General features: G+C 53.1%; 1 protein-coding gene across 1 annotated transcript in view; it reads left to right on the top strand.

The window, feature by feature from the left end:
- The window catches only part of LOC140385547 (chloride channel protein C-like), a 209,185-nt gene that overhangs the window by 39,767 nt on the left and 151,711 nt on the right, over positions 1-17,707 (top strand). The window contains exons 3-4 of the mRNA XM_072467798.1: positions 486-566; positions 7,259-7,434. Coding sequence (XP_072323899.1) covers positions 486-566; positions 7,259-7,434 — 257 coding nt within the window. The remainder of the gene's footprint in view (positions 1-485; positions 567-7,258; positions 7,435-17,707) is intronic.

Raw genomic sequence — 17,707 nt, 5'->3', positions numbered from 1 at the left:
CATAATTAATGATGTTGGGGCCAGATGATTGGAATGCTTTTCTGCTGGCTTCTGCAGTGGGAAACACCCCACGTTCTCACCCCGCCTTGAGACGTAGTCCCAGGATGGGAGAATATGGCGAATTCCGCACCACATTTTGTTTTGCTATGTATGGGATGTGTTTGTATCTGTAGTCATCTCATGTCATGCTCCATTTCTAGTCAAGGGGAAATAATTGGGCGACTGCTAATTAATGTTCAGATGTGTAGTGACTGGGATGTCTCTTCCTGTAATTCTCCCTTGCTGACCTTTGCTAAATGTCACATTGAACTAGCATAGCCTAACTACTGTACAGAGTGGTCAGCAAACCTGTGTTCCTGATGGTGTATTGACTTGAAGCTCCTGTGGCTGTGCCTGCTTGTTCCACAAGATCATTTTCTTAAAAAATCAATTACTGATGTCTGAGATGATATCTTGAAAATTTGTGCTTTTTCTCTACTCCATAGAATAGCCAGTTTCTCCTCACTTGGACCTGGCTAGTTGGAATTGGATTGGTGATGGTCACACTCTCATCTGGAGCGGTGCTGGTAAGGAATTCAGGGATGCAATTCTTTCACAACAGCCACAAAAGCTCTTTAACAATTTGATCCATGCAATTATGAAACATGAGCAAGCTGCATATGAAATTAAATGAAAATCGCTTATTGTCACAAGTAGGCTTCAATGAAGTTACTGTGAAAAGCCCCTAGTCGCCACATTCCGGCGCCTGTTCGGGGAGGCTGTTACGGGAATTGAACCGTGCTGCTGGCCTGCTTTGGTCTGCTTTCAAAGCCAGCGATTTAGCCCTGTGCTAAACAGCTGTTGTATTACATGATAATAGATCAAACGGTGCGTTGGGGACCGATAATTCTATTAAATTTAACTCTTGTTACGGCTCGTTAGAAGAAGGGGGTGGGGAAATATTGTGGGTGGACCAGCAGTGAGGTGAGGGGAAGAACTGGTCTGCATAATGCATTGCACTGAGGAAAGTGCTCAAATAATCAAATAATTTTCCTATGGTCTTATACCCATCAAGTTACTTTGCCTTTATTAAAGTTAGAAAAATTGATCCATGACTGTAATAACCTGCATGTGACTTGCATGAGGTTCACCCAGCTGGGGATGATTGTTCTTTTGTCCTGATTGGATTGGGAATTAACCAGCAGTTGTATAATAGGCCGGCCTCTGTAGTAGCCGACAGAAAGAAGTAAGGACCTGGTAATGCGTAACTGGGCTTTATGTATGTGCTGCTGTCAAACTCAATAAGCGCCTCCCTGTTGACCTCAAGGTCTGCCTGTCTACCTTTTTTTTAATTAAATATTTTATTGAAAATTTTTGGTCAACCAACACAGTACATTGTGCATCCTTTACACAATATTATAACAACACAAATAACAATGACCTATTTTATAAACAAAAAATGAATAAATAGTAAATAACAAAAATGAAAACTAGCCCTAATTGGCAACTGCCTTGTCACAAGTAACACTCTCCAAAAATATAATTTAACAGTCCAATATATAATTATCTGTAGCAACGACCTATACATACTATACAGTATATATTAACAACCCTGAGAGTCCTTCTGGTTCCTCTCCCCCCCCCCCCCCCCCCCGCCACCCCTCCACCACCCCCCCCCCCCCCCCCCCCCCCCGACCCTGGGCTGCTGCTGCTGCCTTCTTTTTCCCATTCCGTCTATCTTTCTGCGAGGTATTCGACGAACGGCTGCCACTGCCTGGTGAACCCTTGAGCCGACCCCCTTAGGATGAACTTAATCCGCTCTAGCTTTATAAACCCCGCCATGTCATTTATCCAGGTCTCCACCCCCGGGGGCTTGGCTTCTTTCCACATTAGCAATATCCTGCGCCGGGCTACTAGGGACGCAAAGGCCAAAACATCGGCCTCTCTCGCCTCCTGCACTCCCGGCTCTTGTGCAACCCCAAATATAGCCAACCCCCAGCTTGGTTCGACCCGGACTCCTACTACTTTTGAAAGCACCTTTGTCACCCCCATCCAAAACCCCTGTAGTGCCGGGCATGACCAAAACATATGGGTATGATTCGCTGGGCTTCTCGAGCACCTCGCACACCTATCCTCCACCCCAAAAAATTTACTGAGCCGTGCTCCAGTCATATGTGCCCTGTGTAATACCTTAAACTGAATCAGGCTTAGCCTGGCACACGAGGACGACGAGTTTACCCTGCTTAGGGCATCTGCCCACAGCCCCTCCTCGATCTCCTCCCCCAGCTCTTCTTCCCATTTCCCTTTTAGTTCATCTACCATAGTCTCCCCTTCGTCCCTCATTTCCCTATATATATCTGACACCTTACCATCCCCCACCCATGTCTTTGAGATCACTCTGTCCTGCACCTCTTGTGTCGGGAGCTGCGGGAATTCCCTCACCTGTTGCCTCGCAAAAGCCCTCAGTTGCATATACCTGAATGCATTCCCTTGAGGCAACCCATATTTCTCGGTCAGCGCTCCCAGACTCGCGAACATCCCATCCACAAACAGATCTTTCAGTTGCGTTATTCCTGCTCTTTGCCACATTCCATATCCCCCATCCATTCCCCCCGGGGCAAACCTATGGTTGTTTCTTATCGGGGACCCCCCCAAGGCTCCAGTCTTTCCCCTATGCCGTCTCCACTGACCCCAAATCTTCAGTGTAGCCACCACCACCGGGCTTGTGGTGTAGTTCCTCGGTGAGAACGGCAATGGGGCTGTCACCATAGCCTGTAGGCTAGTCCCCCTACAGGACGCCCTCTCTAATCTCTTCCACGCCGCTCCCTCCTCCTCTCCCATCCACTTACTCACCATTGAAATATTAGCGGCCCAATAATACTCACTTAGGCTCGGTAGTGCCAGCCCCCCCCTATCCCTGCTACGCTGTAAGAATCCCTTCCTCACTCTCGGGGTCTTCCCGGCCCACACAAAACCCATGATGCTCTTTTCAATCCTTTTAAAAAAAGCCTTCGTGATCACCACCGGGAGGCACTAAAACACAAAGAGGAATCTCGGGAGGACCACCATCTTAACCGCCTGCACCCTCCCTGCCATTGACAGGGATACCATATCCCATCTCTTGAAATCCTCCTCCATCTGTTCCACCAACTGCGTTAAATTTAACCTATGCAATGTGCCCCAATTCTTAGCTATCTGGATCCCCAGGTAACGAAAGTCCCTTGTTACCTTCCTCAACGGTAGGTCCTCTATTTCACTACTCTGCTCCCCTGGATGCACCACAAACAACTCACTTTTCCCCATGTTCAATTTATACCCTGAAAAATCCCCAAACTCCCCAAGTATCCGCATTATTTCTGGCATCCCCTCCGCCGGGTCCGCCACGTATAGTAGCAAATCGTCCGCATACAAAGATACCCGGTGCTCTTCTCCTCCCCTAAGTACTCCCCTCCACTTCTTGGAACCCCTCAATGCTATCGCCAGGGGCTCAATCGCCAGTGCAAACAATAATGGGGACAGAGGGCATCCCTGCCTTGTCCCTCTATGGAGCCGAAAATATGCAGATCCCCGTCCATTCGTGACCACGCTCGCCACTGGGGCCCTATACAACAGCTGCACCCATCTAACATACCCCTCTCCAAAACCAAATCTCCTCAACACCTCCCACAAATAATCCCACTCCACTCTATCAAATGCTTTCTCGGCATCCATCGCCACTACTATCTCCGTTTCTCCCTCTGGTGGGGCCATCATCATTACCCCTAACAACCTCCGTATATTCGTGTTCAGCTGTCTCCCCTTCACAAACCCAGTTTGGTCCTCGTGGACCACCCCCGGGACACATTCCTCTATTCTCATTGCCATTACCTTGGCCAGGACCTTGGCACCTACATTTAGGAGGGAAATAGGTCTATAGGACCCGCATTGTAGCGGGTCCTTTTCCTTCTTTAAGAGAAGCGATATCGTTGCTTCAGACATAGTCGGGGGCAGTTGTCCCCTTTCTTTTGCCTCATTAAAGGTCCTCGTCAGTACCGGGGCGAGCAAGTCCACATATTTTCTATAGAATTCGACTGGGAATCCATCCGGTCCCGGGGCCTTTCCCGCCTGCATGCTCCTAATTCCTTTCACCACTTCTTCTACCTCGATCTGTGCTCCCAGTCCCACCCTTTCCTGCTCTTCCACCTTGGGAAATTCCAGCTGACCCAAGAAGCCCATCATTCTCTCCCTCCCATCCGGGGGTTGAGCTTCATATAATTTTTTATAAAATGTCTTGAACACTCCATTCACTCTCTCCGCTCCCCACTCCATCTCTCCTTCCTCATCCCTCACTCCCCCTATTTCCCTCGCTGCTCCCCTTTTCCTCAATTGGTGTGCCAGCAACCTGCTCGCCTTCTCCCCATATTCGTACTGTACACCCTGTGCCTTCCTCCATTGTGCCTCTGCAGTGCCTGTAGTCAGCAAGTCAAATTCTACATGTAGCCTTTGCCTTTCCCTGTACAGTCCCTCCTCCGGTGCTTCCGCATATTGTCTGTCCACCCTCAAAAGTTCTTGCAGCAACCGCTCCCGTTCCTTACTCTCCTGCTTCCCTTTATGTGCCCTTATTGATATCAGCTCCCCTCTAACCACCGCCTTCAACGCCTCCCAGACCACTCCCACCTGGACCTCCCCATTATCATTGAGTTCCAAGTACTTTTCAATGCACCTCCTCACCCTTAGACACACCCCCTCTTCTGCCATTAGTCCCATGTCCATTCTCCAGGGTGGGCGCCCCCCTGTTTCCTCCCCTATCTCCAAGTCCACCCAGTGTGGAGCGTGATCCGAAATGGCTATAGCCGTATACTCCATTCCCCTCACCTTCGGGATCAATGCCCTACCCAGCACAAAAAAGTCTATTCGCGAGTAGACTTTATGGACATAGGAGAAAAACGAGAACTCCTTACTCCTCGGTCTGCTAAATCTCCACGGGTCTACACCTCCCATCTGCTCCATAAAATCTTTAAGTACCTTGGCTGCTGCCGGCCTCCTTCCAGTCCTGGACTTCGACCTATCCAGCCCTGGTTCCAACACCATATTAAAATCTCCCCCCATTATCAGCTTTCCCATCTCTAGGTCCGGAATGCGTCCTAGCATCCGCCTCATAAAATTGGCATCATCCCAGTTCGGGGCATATACGTTTACCAAAACCACTGTCTCCCCCTGTAGTTTGCCACTCACCAACACGTATCTGCCCCCGTTATCCGCCACTATAGTCTTTGCCTCGAACATTACCCGCTTCCCCACTAATATAGCCACCCCCCTGTTTTTCGCATCTTGCCCCGAATGGAACACCTGCCCCACCCATCCTTTGCGTAGCCTAACCTGGTCTATCAGTTTCAGGTGCGTTTCCTGTAACATAACCACATCTGCCTTAAGTTTCTTAAGGTGTGCGAGTACCCGTGCCCTCTTTATCGGCCCGTTCAGCCCTCTCACGTTCCACGTGATCAGCCGAGTTGGGGGGCTTCCTACCCCCCCCCTTGTCGATTAGCCATCACCTTTTTCCAGCTCCTCACCCGGTTCCCACGCAGCTGTATCTCCCCCAGGCGGTGCCCCCCCGCCCATCCTCTCCCATACCAGCTCCCCCCTCTCCCCAGCAGCAGCAACCCAGTAATTCCCCCCTCCCACCCCCCCCCGCTAGATCACCCGCTAGCGTAATTACTCCCCCCATGTTGCTCCCAGAAGTCAGCAAACTCTGGCTGACCTCGGCTTCCCCCCGTGACCTCGGCTCGCACAGTGCGACGCCCCCTCCTTCCTGCTTCTCTATTCCCGCCATGATTATCATAGCGCGGGAACCAAGCCCGCGCTTCTCCCTTGGCCCCGCCCCCAATGGCCAACGCCCCATCTCCTCCACCTCCCCTCCTCCCCCCATCACCACCTGTGGGAGAGAGAAAAGTTACCACATCGCAGGATTAGTACATAAAACCCCTCTTTGCCCCCCACATTCGCCCCGCCACTTTGTTCGAACGTTCTTTTTAATAACCCGCTCATTCCAGTTTTTCTTCCACAATAAAAGTCCATGCTTCATCCGCCGTCTCAAAGTAGTGGTGCCTCCCTCGATATGTGACCCACAGCATTCCAAATTTTATCTTCTTTTTATGAAGCACCGCCTTGGCCCGATTAAAGCTCGCCCTCTTTCTCGCCACCTCCGCACTCCAGTCTTGATAAACGCGGATCACCGCGTTCTCCCATTTACTGCTCCGAGTTTTCTTCGCCCATCTAAGGACCATTTCTCTATCCTTAAAACGGAGGAATCTCACCACTATGGCTCTGGGAATTTCTCCTGCTCTCGGTCCTCACGCCATCACTCGGTATGCTCCCTCCACCTCCAACGGACCCGCCGGGGCCTCCGCTCCCATTAACGAGTGCAGCATCGTGCTCACATATGCCCCGACGTCCGCTCCCTCCACACCTTCAGGAAGACCAAGAATCCTCAGGTTGTTCCTCCTTGCGTTGTTTTCCAGTGCCTCCAACCTTTCCACACATCGTTTCTGATGTGCCTCCTGCGTCTCCGTCTTCACCACCAGGCCCTGTATGTCGTCCTCATTCTCGGCTGCCTTTGCCTTCACGACCCGAAGCTCCCGCTCCTTGGTCTTTTGTTCCTCCTTTAGCCCTTCGATCGCCTGTAGTATCGGGGCCAACAGCTCTTTCTTCATTTCCTTTTTGATCTCTTCCACACAGCATTTCAAGAACTCTTGTTGTTCAGGGCCCCATGTTAAACTGCCACCTTCCGACGCCATCTTGGTTTTTGCTTGCCTTCCTTGCCGCTGTTCTAAAGGATCCACTGCAATCTGGCCACTCTCTCCTCCTTTTTCCATCCGTATCCAGGGGGGATTCCCTTCTGGTTTACCGCACAGTGTTTTTAGCCGTCAAAATTGCCGTTGGGGCTCCTATCAAGAGCCCAAAAGTCCGTTTCACAGGGAGCTGCCGAAACGTGCGACTCAGCTGGTCATCGCCGCACCCGGACGGTCTGCCTGTCTACTTGATTAGGGTTAGGTTTATTGTAAATTTTTAGTGTATCATTTAAAACATGACTACTGCAAGGATTAAAAAAGGTCCTGGAGTATGTTACAGTGCATAAAGGATAGTATAATAATTTAGCCAGCATTATTTTGTATTCTGATACTGTGCTGCCCCAGAAAGGTTTTATTAACCACAATAAAAACTTGGATAAAATCACAGTTGTGCAACAATGAAGGATTCCTGTATAATTCATAGACTGACATTATTTGTTTGGCATTTCCAGATTTTCTGCCCGTCAGGTATGCCAAGTGGCCTGCCAGAGGTGATTGGATTTTTGAATGGTGCCTCAGTCCATGGTATCTTTCACATAAAAACCCTGATTGGGACCTTAGTGTCTTGTGTTTTAGCTGTAGCCTCCGGGCTCTTCTGTGGACCAGAAGGACCAATGATTCATATGGGGTAAGCAGTTCATCGCTGAGATTAAAGTGCAAAGGTACTGATTTAAAACAATGAGTATGAAAATTGCCGACTTAATGATTCATCATACGACTTTAATTATTGTCAATGTCACTTACCAACTGATTATGAGATTGTATGTCTCTTCTTGATAACTGGGAGGGAACATAATGGGCGAGATTCTTCGTCGCTGATGTTGGAATGAGGAAACGCGATTGGGCGGAGAATCGCATGTGAGGCGACAATCGTGACCGCTGCTGGGTGCCCGACAGAATGCCATGCTCTGGTGCCTCGACAGTGGCGTCAATGCATTCTAGTCCTCACGCACATTAAATGCCATTGCCGTATCATTGGCGGACCTGACCTTCTCCGGGGCATCCGCAATGGTCCGCCTCCGGAAGGAGGAATTACCGACGGCGTGTTTCACTTGTGGTTTTAAAAATTGGGAAACAGGCGCCGTGGCTGATGAGGGAGAGACAGGAGGTAGGACATGTTCCCTGATGCGTGACCATGGGCTGCCAGTCCTGCCACTGGCAGGGCTGCCTGGGAAGGGGGGGGGGGGGAGGATGGTGGTCTGCCAGGACCGGGTGGAGGGGGGGGGGGGGGAGCAACGTGGTGTGACAGGCGTGACCAGGGGATGGGTTGTGTGGTTGGGGTGCTCCCTCCCTCCCCCGAACCAGGGCGTCCAGGCACAGACCGCCATTGCTGTGGCCTACAAGGCAGCCATCTTACTATGCACCCCACTGACCACCCACCGTGGCCTTGTTTGCGCAGAATGACGCCGACCATATGGGTGTCCCCACTCCAACACCTCCGCACTCCAAACCCCCGCCCCACCATCCTGGCCCCCGCAACCCTGAGGGATTCATTGAGGCTGTATGAGCAGGAGCTGTTCGGGGGAAGGAACAGGGGTGGAGCCTGCTCCAGAGGAACAAGAGGCAGCCGTTGAGGATGGAGAGCCGGCCACCCAACAGGCCGAGGAGGAGGTGGAAGGAGGACACCCGCTCCAGATAGCCGTCAAGGTGACGGTCGCCCTGAACGCTTATGCCATGGGGCCCTGGCCAGGTTTTGGGCACAGACGTGCATGATGTGCAGCTCATGCTCACACACTAGCTGCACGTTCATCAAGTGGAACCCCTTTCGGTTTGTGAAGACCGACTTGTCATGGGCCGGTGCTCGGAGGGCGACATGCATCCCGTCGATCACCTTATGGAACTGAGGAATCCTGACGATGAAGGCGAACCCCGCTGCCCAGACATCCTGATGGGCTCGGTCCACATTTAATTTGATATATTGTGCTGACTGGGCATACAGGGCCGACGTAGCGGCACGGATGCACCTGTGCACTGAAGTCTGCGAGTTCCCAGACAGGTCCCCACTTGGCGCCTGGCAGGACCCCGTGGCATAAAAGTTCAGGGCGTCCGTCACCTTGACGGCCATCATGAGCGGGTATCCTCCTCCATACCCCCGTGCGTCCAGGTGCGCCATAATCCAGCAGATATGCTGTACTGTCCCCCTGCTCAGCCGGAGTCTGCTGTGGTATGTCCGGTCCGGCAGGTCCTCAATTGACAGGTGTTGCCAGTACACATGACGACTCATGCAGTTCTCCTTCCATGCATGTCACCCTACGAACACTGGCCCATGACAAGCTGGTCTTCACAAACTAAAAGGTGTTCCACTCGATGAACATGCAGCTGGTGTGTGAGCATGAGATGCTCATCATGCACGTCTGTGCCTGATACCCGGGCAGTATGCGCAACGTCTTCATCCTGGCACACTCGATGGTTCCTGACACCTTCGAGGTGCACCCCAGTATGAGGGTTGGCTCCTAGATGCCAGGGGTTATCCACTGCGGTCGTGGCTGATGTCTATCGCAGAGACCTGCTATAACGACACTCATGCCACGACCTGGGGCGTGATCGAGCGGTGCCTTCAGCATCCTGAAGATGCAATTCAGGTGTCAGATGACCCTCCAGTATAGCTCTAGGAGGATCTCCCATATCGTGGTGGCCTGCTCCATCCTCCACAACATCGCGTAGCAGAGGGGCGACGTGCTGGAGGAGGATGAACGCGTATCTGAATGGCTTCAGACCACTACAAACCACGCTGTGGAGGGATTTTAGTAGCCTGGTTGTTGAGGCCATTTTTCAATTTAAAGTTAACAAAGTTAGTGAGTGGATGCCTCCATCTTGGAATGCCCTTTCCATCACTTCCCTGAAAAGATAGCAAGCTACTTCTTCAGTGCTGACGGGCCACCTTAATTGGATGGCAAGCCATGTCCTCTGATTGGCCAATTTGGGAGGAATCAAACCTTGTTGACTGTTCCTGTAGTGCCTAGGCTTCTGTCCCCCACTTGATTATGATATTTGTGTCCTGATAGGGGAAAAATCTTGCCCCTTGTTTCGAAGTATGTGTGTGAACAGGGAAAGGGTGGTGGGGTGTGGGAGAGATAAGGCAGACACAAACGTATTGGTGATCATTGTTTACTATAATAATATAATAACCTTTATTATCACAAGTTGGCTTACATTAACACTGCAGTGAGGTTACTGTGAAAATCCCCGAGTTGTCACATTCAGGCGCCTGTTCGGATACACAGAGGGAGAATTCAGAATGTCCAAATGACCTAACAGCGCGTCTTTCGGGACTTGTGGGAGGAAACCGGAGCACCCGGGGGAAACCCACGCAGACACTGGGAGAACGTGCTTACTCCGCACATACAGTGACCCAAGCCGGGAATCAAATCTGGGACCCTGACGCTGTGAAGCCATAGTGCTAACCACCATGCTACCGTGCTGCCCTGTACATGCAATTAAATAAACATTTTCCTAAAGCAGCCAGATAAGACAAAAATCTCATTCCCTATCTTGGGCACGATTCTCTGTGCCCCGCGCTGATCCGGAGAATCGCCGCAACCGCGCCACGCCGCCCCGCGCGATTCTCCGAGGTGCGGAAAATCGGCGCCATTTGCGCCGGCGCGTTTGGTGCGGCGCCGGTCGCGGGCCGCTGTACGCGTCGGGGCCGCCGATTCTCTGGCCCAAATGGGCCGCGCGGCCGTGCGGAAAAAGCTGAGTCCCGCCGATGCCATCCACACCTGGTTGCTGCCGGCGGGAACTCTGCGCGAAGGATTGGGGGTGGCCTGTTGGCCGGGGAAAAGCGCTCCTTCACCGGGGGGGGCGTCCGATGGGGACTTGCCCGTGATCGGGACCCACCGATCGGCGGACTGGCCTCTCCAGCCCTGGCCCTACTTTATTACGTGGCCGGCTCCTGAACCCCTACGCCATGTTGCGCGGGGCTGGTGCGCTGAGGAAGTCCCCCGCGCATGCGCAGGTTGGCGCGGTGCCCATTTGGCCCCGGGAAGGGAGGCTGGAGCGGCATGAACCGCTCCAGCGCCGTGCTGGCCCCCTGTGAGGGCCAGAATCGATAATCCCCGCGCCCGTTTCGTGCTGCCGTGAAACGCGACGGCGTTCACGACAGCGCAAACACTCTGTCTCCATTTCGGAGAATCGCGCCCCTTGAAGTCTACAGTTGGGCTGTGTCAAATGGATCCCACTGGACATAAGTCTGTAAACTAGCGCTAAATTTCCCACCTCACTGAGTCATGCTTACACTCCATCTACAACGGGTCTGACCTCTTGGGCTGGTAGATAATGTGATTTTTAACATGTATAACCTGTGCTTATCCAAGTTTCATTTGAACCTTGCAGCATCACCATGTGGGTCGATACATGATCTAGAAAATTCACTCAATGCAGGTACTTTGAGTTTCAGAGGAAGCTTTATCCCTACAGGTTTTGGGAAATAATGGGTGGGTTCTCCATTAACTGACGCTGAAATCGGGAAATGCGATTGGGTGGAGAATAGCTTCCGATGCCAAAATCGTGGCAGCCGCTGATTTGATGCCAAATCGTGATTCTCCGTCACCTCAAAAACGTCTTCAATGCGTTTCATTCTGCACATACAGTAGACAACGTTTGCATATCATTAGCGGGCCCGACGCAGTACTATCCAGGGCCTCCGTGATTCTCCGCCTCGATGGCCCGAGTTCCTGATGGGGTGGTTCATTTGTGCTTTTAAAAATCGTGAAACCAGCATGGCGGCTGCTGAGGGAGAGAGGGGTACGGAAGGTGTCCAACATGGCCGTGGTGTGCTGACATGTGTGCCACTGGCTGGGGGGCTTCTGCCAGGTCTAGCGGGAGTAGCGGGAGGTGACCAGGAGGTGGGCTGTGGGGTCGGCGGCAGGGGATACCATTGCTGCAGCCGGCAAGGCAGCCATGCAGCTGCGCACACCGCTAACAGCCCACTTTGAACCTGGTGCCACGGGTCGTATAGGTGTTCCCCCCAGAGCACCCCTCTGTGTGCCCTCTGGCCCCAGCTGTATGGGCTTGCTCCAGCACAACCAGTGCCATCTTGTTGGCTGGGATGAGTGTGTGTAAGGTGTGTAATGTGTATGTGCGGATGCAGCTTGTCAGCCTCCTGTGTGTCAATCACGGACCTGGTGAATCCTGCACCGTTTTTCATTCAAATCGATTGTGTTCCACATGGCACAGGTGCTAGCCCCTTAATAGTGGCAGAATTGGTGCAGGTGCAGCGCCGATATTTCTGTTGTGAAGGTCCACGGATTTTCTGTTGGCGTCAACACTTAGGGCTGGATTCTCCGATTCTGCGGCTCTGTCCGCAGGAATGGTCTGGTCATACGACCAAAAGGTCAGCAGCGCCCCTGCACCGATGCTCCGCCTGGTGGGGGGCTAGCTGCCATGCCACGGGTCCATGGCTGCGCATGAGCACGGTGGCGGCCAGTGGCGGCCGTGCCGTGCAACATGGCGCCGCCCGTGCGCGGACCTGTCCTGCCACCTTGTAATCCCTCTCGCCACCCCCGGACCACCCCCACTTGTCCCCTCAGACTCCGCCGAATCTCCCTCTGCCAATGGAACGGCTCCCCCCCTCCAACTGTGGCAGTGCTGGACACAGTCCACAGCCGCCACCATGCGAGGTCCCTGAAAGGTGAGAGGACACGCGCCCCACGCCGTCGGGGACTCGGCCCATTGGGGGCGGAGCATCAGAGGAGGGCCTCAGGTGACGTCCTGAGACCTTCCTGACGGCGTGCGGCGTGCAGTGTACTCGAGTACACCATTTTTGAAGGGACGGAGCATCAGAAAACGGCACCGCACCCGATTCCGGCGTAAAAATGGATTCTCCGGCCAATCGTTGAACGCGATTTTGGCGTCGGTGATTGGAGAACCCAGCCCTTGGTCTCAGAAACTGAGTATCCCACCCAATACGTGTATTTAACGTGTTTCACTCGATTCAACAGGCCGCCATTTGGTGAGGGTTGGGTCATAAATATGGCTGCTACGGAAGATATAAAAATTCACACTCGTGAGAAATAGGTTCTGGTAGTTGTAGTTAAAGAATTTTGTTAGGAGATTGTAAAGGGAATGTTTACTCTGCAGTGCTATACTTCAGTCGGGTAATTTTTGATGTCCCTTCTGAATGCCAAAAGTGAAAAAGATTACATTTCCCATCACTGACATCTCTCACCTTGGTCTGTGTATTCAAAACAAATGAGCTGAATAAATGAAATATACACACAACAAAGTGAAGCATTTCCCTGACATGTGTGTTTTAAACAATAACATTAAAAGATACTTCTGCTTTTTAGCATGTGCTGACATAGACTATTCTGCACTCAAATATGTATGTGTGTACAAGTAATCTAAAATACAAGCCAAGTGCATTGAGGTTTCTCCATTTTCTTTACAAAGATGCAATTTGCAACTGTGGAGATTTTGCATTCTACATGAGTTGGGAGGGGGCAGGGGCTGGTGGTGAATTTCCACATGGATACTCCCATTTGTTCATAATGTACCATTATACAAAGCAAACCTGATGCTGCCTGCATATTTGAATAATTTTTGGGTGCAGCCAATGCAGGGGGCCTAAAATTGTCATTTGGTGGCACCAATTAAAGCTATCCTTCACTATTTAAAGCTCACTGACCCCCTTAAAGTTGGGGGTAGAGGTGGGGGTGGATTGTGGCTGCAACAGGAAGTGAATCTGGTCTTGGAAACAGTGAGGAATGGCATAACATTGGAGAGAGTTTGTCAGATACATTGGAGGCATTGGTTGAAGAGGTAGTGAGTAGGCGAAATGTCCGAAAATCACTGGGGCTGAGGCGATCCAGACACAATATCAAAAGGCAGGAAGCAGATAGCTATGGGGGGTCAAAGCCTGGAGTCAAGCATCCTTGTCATCAATGCAGAACTGCAAAAAATTCTGTGACCTTGCACAAGTGATCTAGGTCAGTGAATGCATGATGTACCATCAATGACCACGAGACGAAAATGGTGAAACTATTGAGGCTTTATTGCACTAGATGTTGAGCCTCCTGCAGCTGGAACCAGAACGGAAGCAGCGCAGGAGAGCATACACTTTTATACATCGCCTGCTGGGAGGAGCCAACAGGCTGGGATTTACTGTGTTAACTGTAATACAGTGGCAGTACCGTAATACATGTAGTGTGTGACCAGTGGTGTTTACCACATTCACCCCCTGTTTAAAAAAGTCCAGCGGGGGTGAAAAACAACATTACAGATTGAGTCTGTCGAGGGCTCTGATCCTCCGCTGCGATCGTCTCAGTCCTGGTTGTGGTGTGGGCGCCGATGTGGTCACCTGCGACTCCGGGAGCGTGTTGTCCTCTCTTTCTTCACCCAGTAGTGGATCCGGTGAGTGGACGGATGCTGATGGGATGGGGGCTGCAGTGAGGGTCGCTGGTGGGAGGGTGAATGGCGCAGGGGCGGGGGAGGCAACTGGAGGGGGAGGGGACGGTACCAGGTCGGGGGTGGTGGTGGTTGTGGGTGGGGACCCAGTGGGTGTCAGGTCCCGGAGGGAGACTGTGTCCTGTCGCCCGCCATGGTGTGCCACGTAGGCGTATTGTGGATTTGCATGGAGGAGGGGGACTTTTTCGACAAGGGGATCCGATTTATGACTCCTCGCATGCTTCAGGAGGAGGACGGGCCCAGGAACTGTCAGCCAGGTTGGGAGCGAGACCCCGGAGGTGGACTTCCTAGGGAAGGCAAACACACGTTCGTAAGGGGTCTCATTAGTAGCAGTGCAAAGGAGCGACCGGATGGAATAGAGTGCATCGGGGAGGACCTCCTGCCAGCGGGAGACCGAGAGATTCCTAGACCGAAGGGCCAGCAGGACGGCCTTCCAGACCGTCGCGTTCTCCCTCTCCACCTGCCTGTTTCCCCGGGGGTTGTAGCTGGTCGTCCTGCTCAAGGCGATGCCCTTGCTGAGCAGGAACTGACGCAGCTCATCACTCATAAAGGAGGATCCCCGATCGCTATGGGTGTAGGTGGGGAAACCGAACAAGGTGAAGATGCTGTGTAAAGCCTTGATGACCGTGGCAGACGTCATGTATGGGATGGCGAATGGGAAACGTGAGTACTCATCAATTATATTGAGAAAGTACACGTTGCGGTCAGCGGAGGGGAGGGGTCCTTTGAAATCCATGCTGAGGCACTCAAAGGGGTGGGAGGCCTTCACCAGATGCGCTCTGTCTGGCCGGTAGAAGTGCGGCTTGCACTCGGCGCAGACTTGGCAGGCCCTGGTCACGGTCTTGACCTCCTCGATGGAGTAGGGCACGTTGCGGGCCATGATAAAATGGAAGAACCGGGTGACCCCCGGGTGGCAGAGGTCATTGTGGAGAGCATGGAGTCGGTCCATATGTGCGCTGGCACATGTACCGTGGGATAGGGCATCTGGGGGCTCATTGAGCTTCCCTGGGCGATACAAGATCTCGTAGTTATAGGTGGAGAACTTGATCCTCCACCTCAAGATATTGTCGTTCTTGATCTTGCCCTGCTGTGTATTGCTAAACATGAAGGCAACCGACAGTTGGTCAGTAAGGAGAGTGAATCTCCTGCCGGCCAGGTAGTGCCTCCAGTGTCGCACAGCTTACACAATGGCTTGGGCCTCCTTTTCGACAGAGGAGTGCCGAATTTCGGAGGCATGAAGGGTGCGGGAAAATAAAGCCACGGGTCTGCCCGCCTGGTTGAGGGTGGCGACCAGAGCTACATCCGATGCATCGCTCTCCACCTGAAAGGGGAGGGACTCATCGACCACGTGCATCGTGGCCTTGGCGATGTCCGCCTTGATGTGGTTGAAGGCCCGGCGGGCCTCAGCCGTCAGGGGAAAAACTGTGGGTTTGATAAGTGGGCGGGCCTTGTCCGCATAATTAGGGACCCACTGGGCGTAGTAGGAGAAGAACCCCAGGCATCGTTTCAGGGCCTTGAGGCAGTGGGCGAGGGGAAGTTCCAGAAGGGGGCGGGCCCTAGGACTCCATTTTCCACAACGTAGCCAAGAATGGCTAAGGGGGTGGTGCGGAAAACGCATTTCTCCTTATTGTAGGTGAGGTTAAGGAGCTTGGCTGTATAGAGGAACTTGTGGAGATTCGCGTCGTGGTCCTGCTGGTCGTGGCCGCAGATGGTGACATTATCTAGGTACGGGAACATGGCCCGTAGCCTGTTCTGGTCAACCATTCAGTCCATCTCTCGCTGGAAGATCGAGACCCCATTGGTGACGCCGAAGGGAACTCTAAGGAAGTGATAGAGGTGGCCATCTGCTTCGAATGCAGTGTATTGGCAGTCCTCGGGGCGGATGGGGAGCTGGTGGTAGGCGGACTTCAAGTCAACTGTGGAGAAGACTCGATACTGCGCAATCTAATTGACCATGTCAGATATGCGTGGGAGGGGGTACGCATCGAGCTGCGTGTAACGGTTGATGGTCTGACTGTAGTCGATGACCATCTGGTGTTTCTCCCCAGTCTTAACTACCACCACTTGAGCCCTCCAGGGGCTGTTGCTGGCCTCAATGACCCCCTCCCGCAGGTGCCATTGGACTGCCGACCTGATGAAGGTCCTGTCCTGTGCACTGTACCGTCTGCTCCTCGTGGCGATGGGCTTACAGTCCGGGGTGAGGTTTGCGAAAAGTGAGGGCGGATCGACCTTAAGGGTCGTGAGGCCGCAGACGGTGAGGGGGGGCAGGTGTCCGCCGAATTTCAGAGTAAGGCTTTGGAGGTGGCATTGAAAATCGAGACCTAATAACAGGGTAACGCAGAGATGGGGGAGTGTGTAGAGTCCGAAGTTGCTGTACTCTATGCCCTGTACGGAGAGGGTCGCGACGCAGTGCCCCCGGATTTGTACGGAATGGGAACCGGAGGCCAGGGAGATGTTCTGGGTGACGGGGAGGACCGGAAGGGAGCAGCGCCTTACCGTAGCAGGGTGGATGAAACTCTCTGTGCTCCCGGAGTCGAAGAGGCAGGTCGTCTCATGCCCGTTGATCGTTACAGTCGTCGTAGCGGTCGCGAGGTTGCGGGGCCGAGACTGATCAAGGGTGATGGAGGCGAGCTGCGGAAGATGTTGGGGGTTGTTGGGCTGATCGGCGGTGGCTAACGTATCGGCGGCCCGCGAACGGCCAGGCGAGCAGGGGTCCGGAGGCGCAGTCCAAGATGGCGCCCAAGATGGCGGCGCCCACGGGGAGCAAATGGCGGATCATATCCAAGATGGCGGCACCCATGGGCCGCACGTTGCGGGTGTCGGGGAAGATGGCGGCACCCCTGGATCGCACGTGGAGGGTGTAGCGATGCTGGGCCTGGAAACGGCAGCGACCGATCGGGCCTGGCAAACGGAGGTGAAGTGGCACTTCTTGCCACACCCGTTGCAGGTCACGCTCCGCGCTGGGCAGCACTGCCTGGAATGCTTGCTCTGGCCACAAAAATAGCATTTGGACCCTCCGGGGTTGGCTGGCTGCCACGCGGCGCAGGCTTGCGGTGTACCCGAGTCGGCAGATGGTGGGGCCCACGATGCCCACGAGGGTGCCGCACGGTCGGAGGTGTAGGACTCCAGATTGTGGGAGGCCACTTCTAGGGAGTTAGCGAGCTGCACAGTCTCTGTAAGGTCGAGCATACCCCCTTCCAACAACCACTGGCAAATGTAATTAGACTTAATGCCCATGATACAGGCGTCTCTGATCAGCAGTTCTGTGTGTTGGATTGCTGACACTGCCTGGCAATTACAGTTCCTACCAAGTATCCACAAAGCATGCAAGAAATCGTCCTGAGACTCCCCCGGGAGTTGCCGGCTCGTAGCCAGGAGGTGCCTGGTGAACACGTGATTCACAGTCCTGATGTACTGTCCTTTTAGTAGTGCCATCACTTCCGTGTAAGTGGGCGCGTCCTGAATGAGGGGGAAAACCTGTGGGCTCACCCGTGAGT

Source organism: Scyliorhinus torazame, chromosome 11 (assembly GCF_047496885.1).
Source record: "Scyliorhinus torazame isolate Kashiwa2021f chromosome 11, sScyTor2.1, whole genome shotgun sequence".
NCBI lineage: Eukaryota > Metazoa > Chordata > Chondrichthyes > Carcharhiniformes > Scyliorhinidae > Scyliorhinus > Scyliorhinus torazame.
Note: the sequence above shows the minus strand (reverse complement) of the source record. Positions and strands in the feature narration are given on the sequence as shown.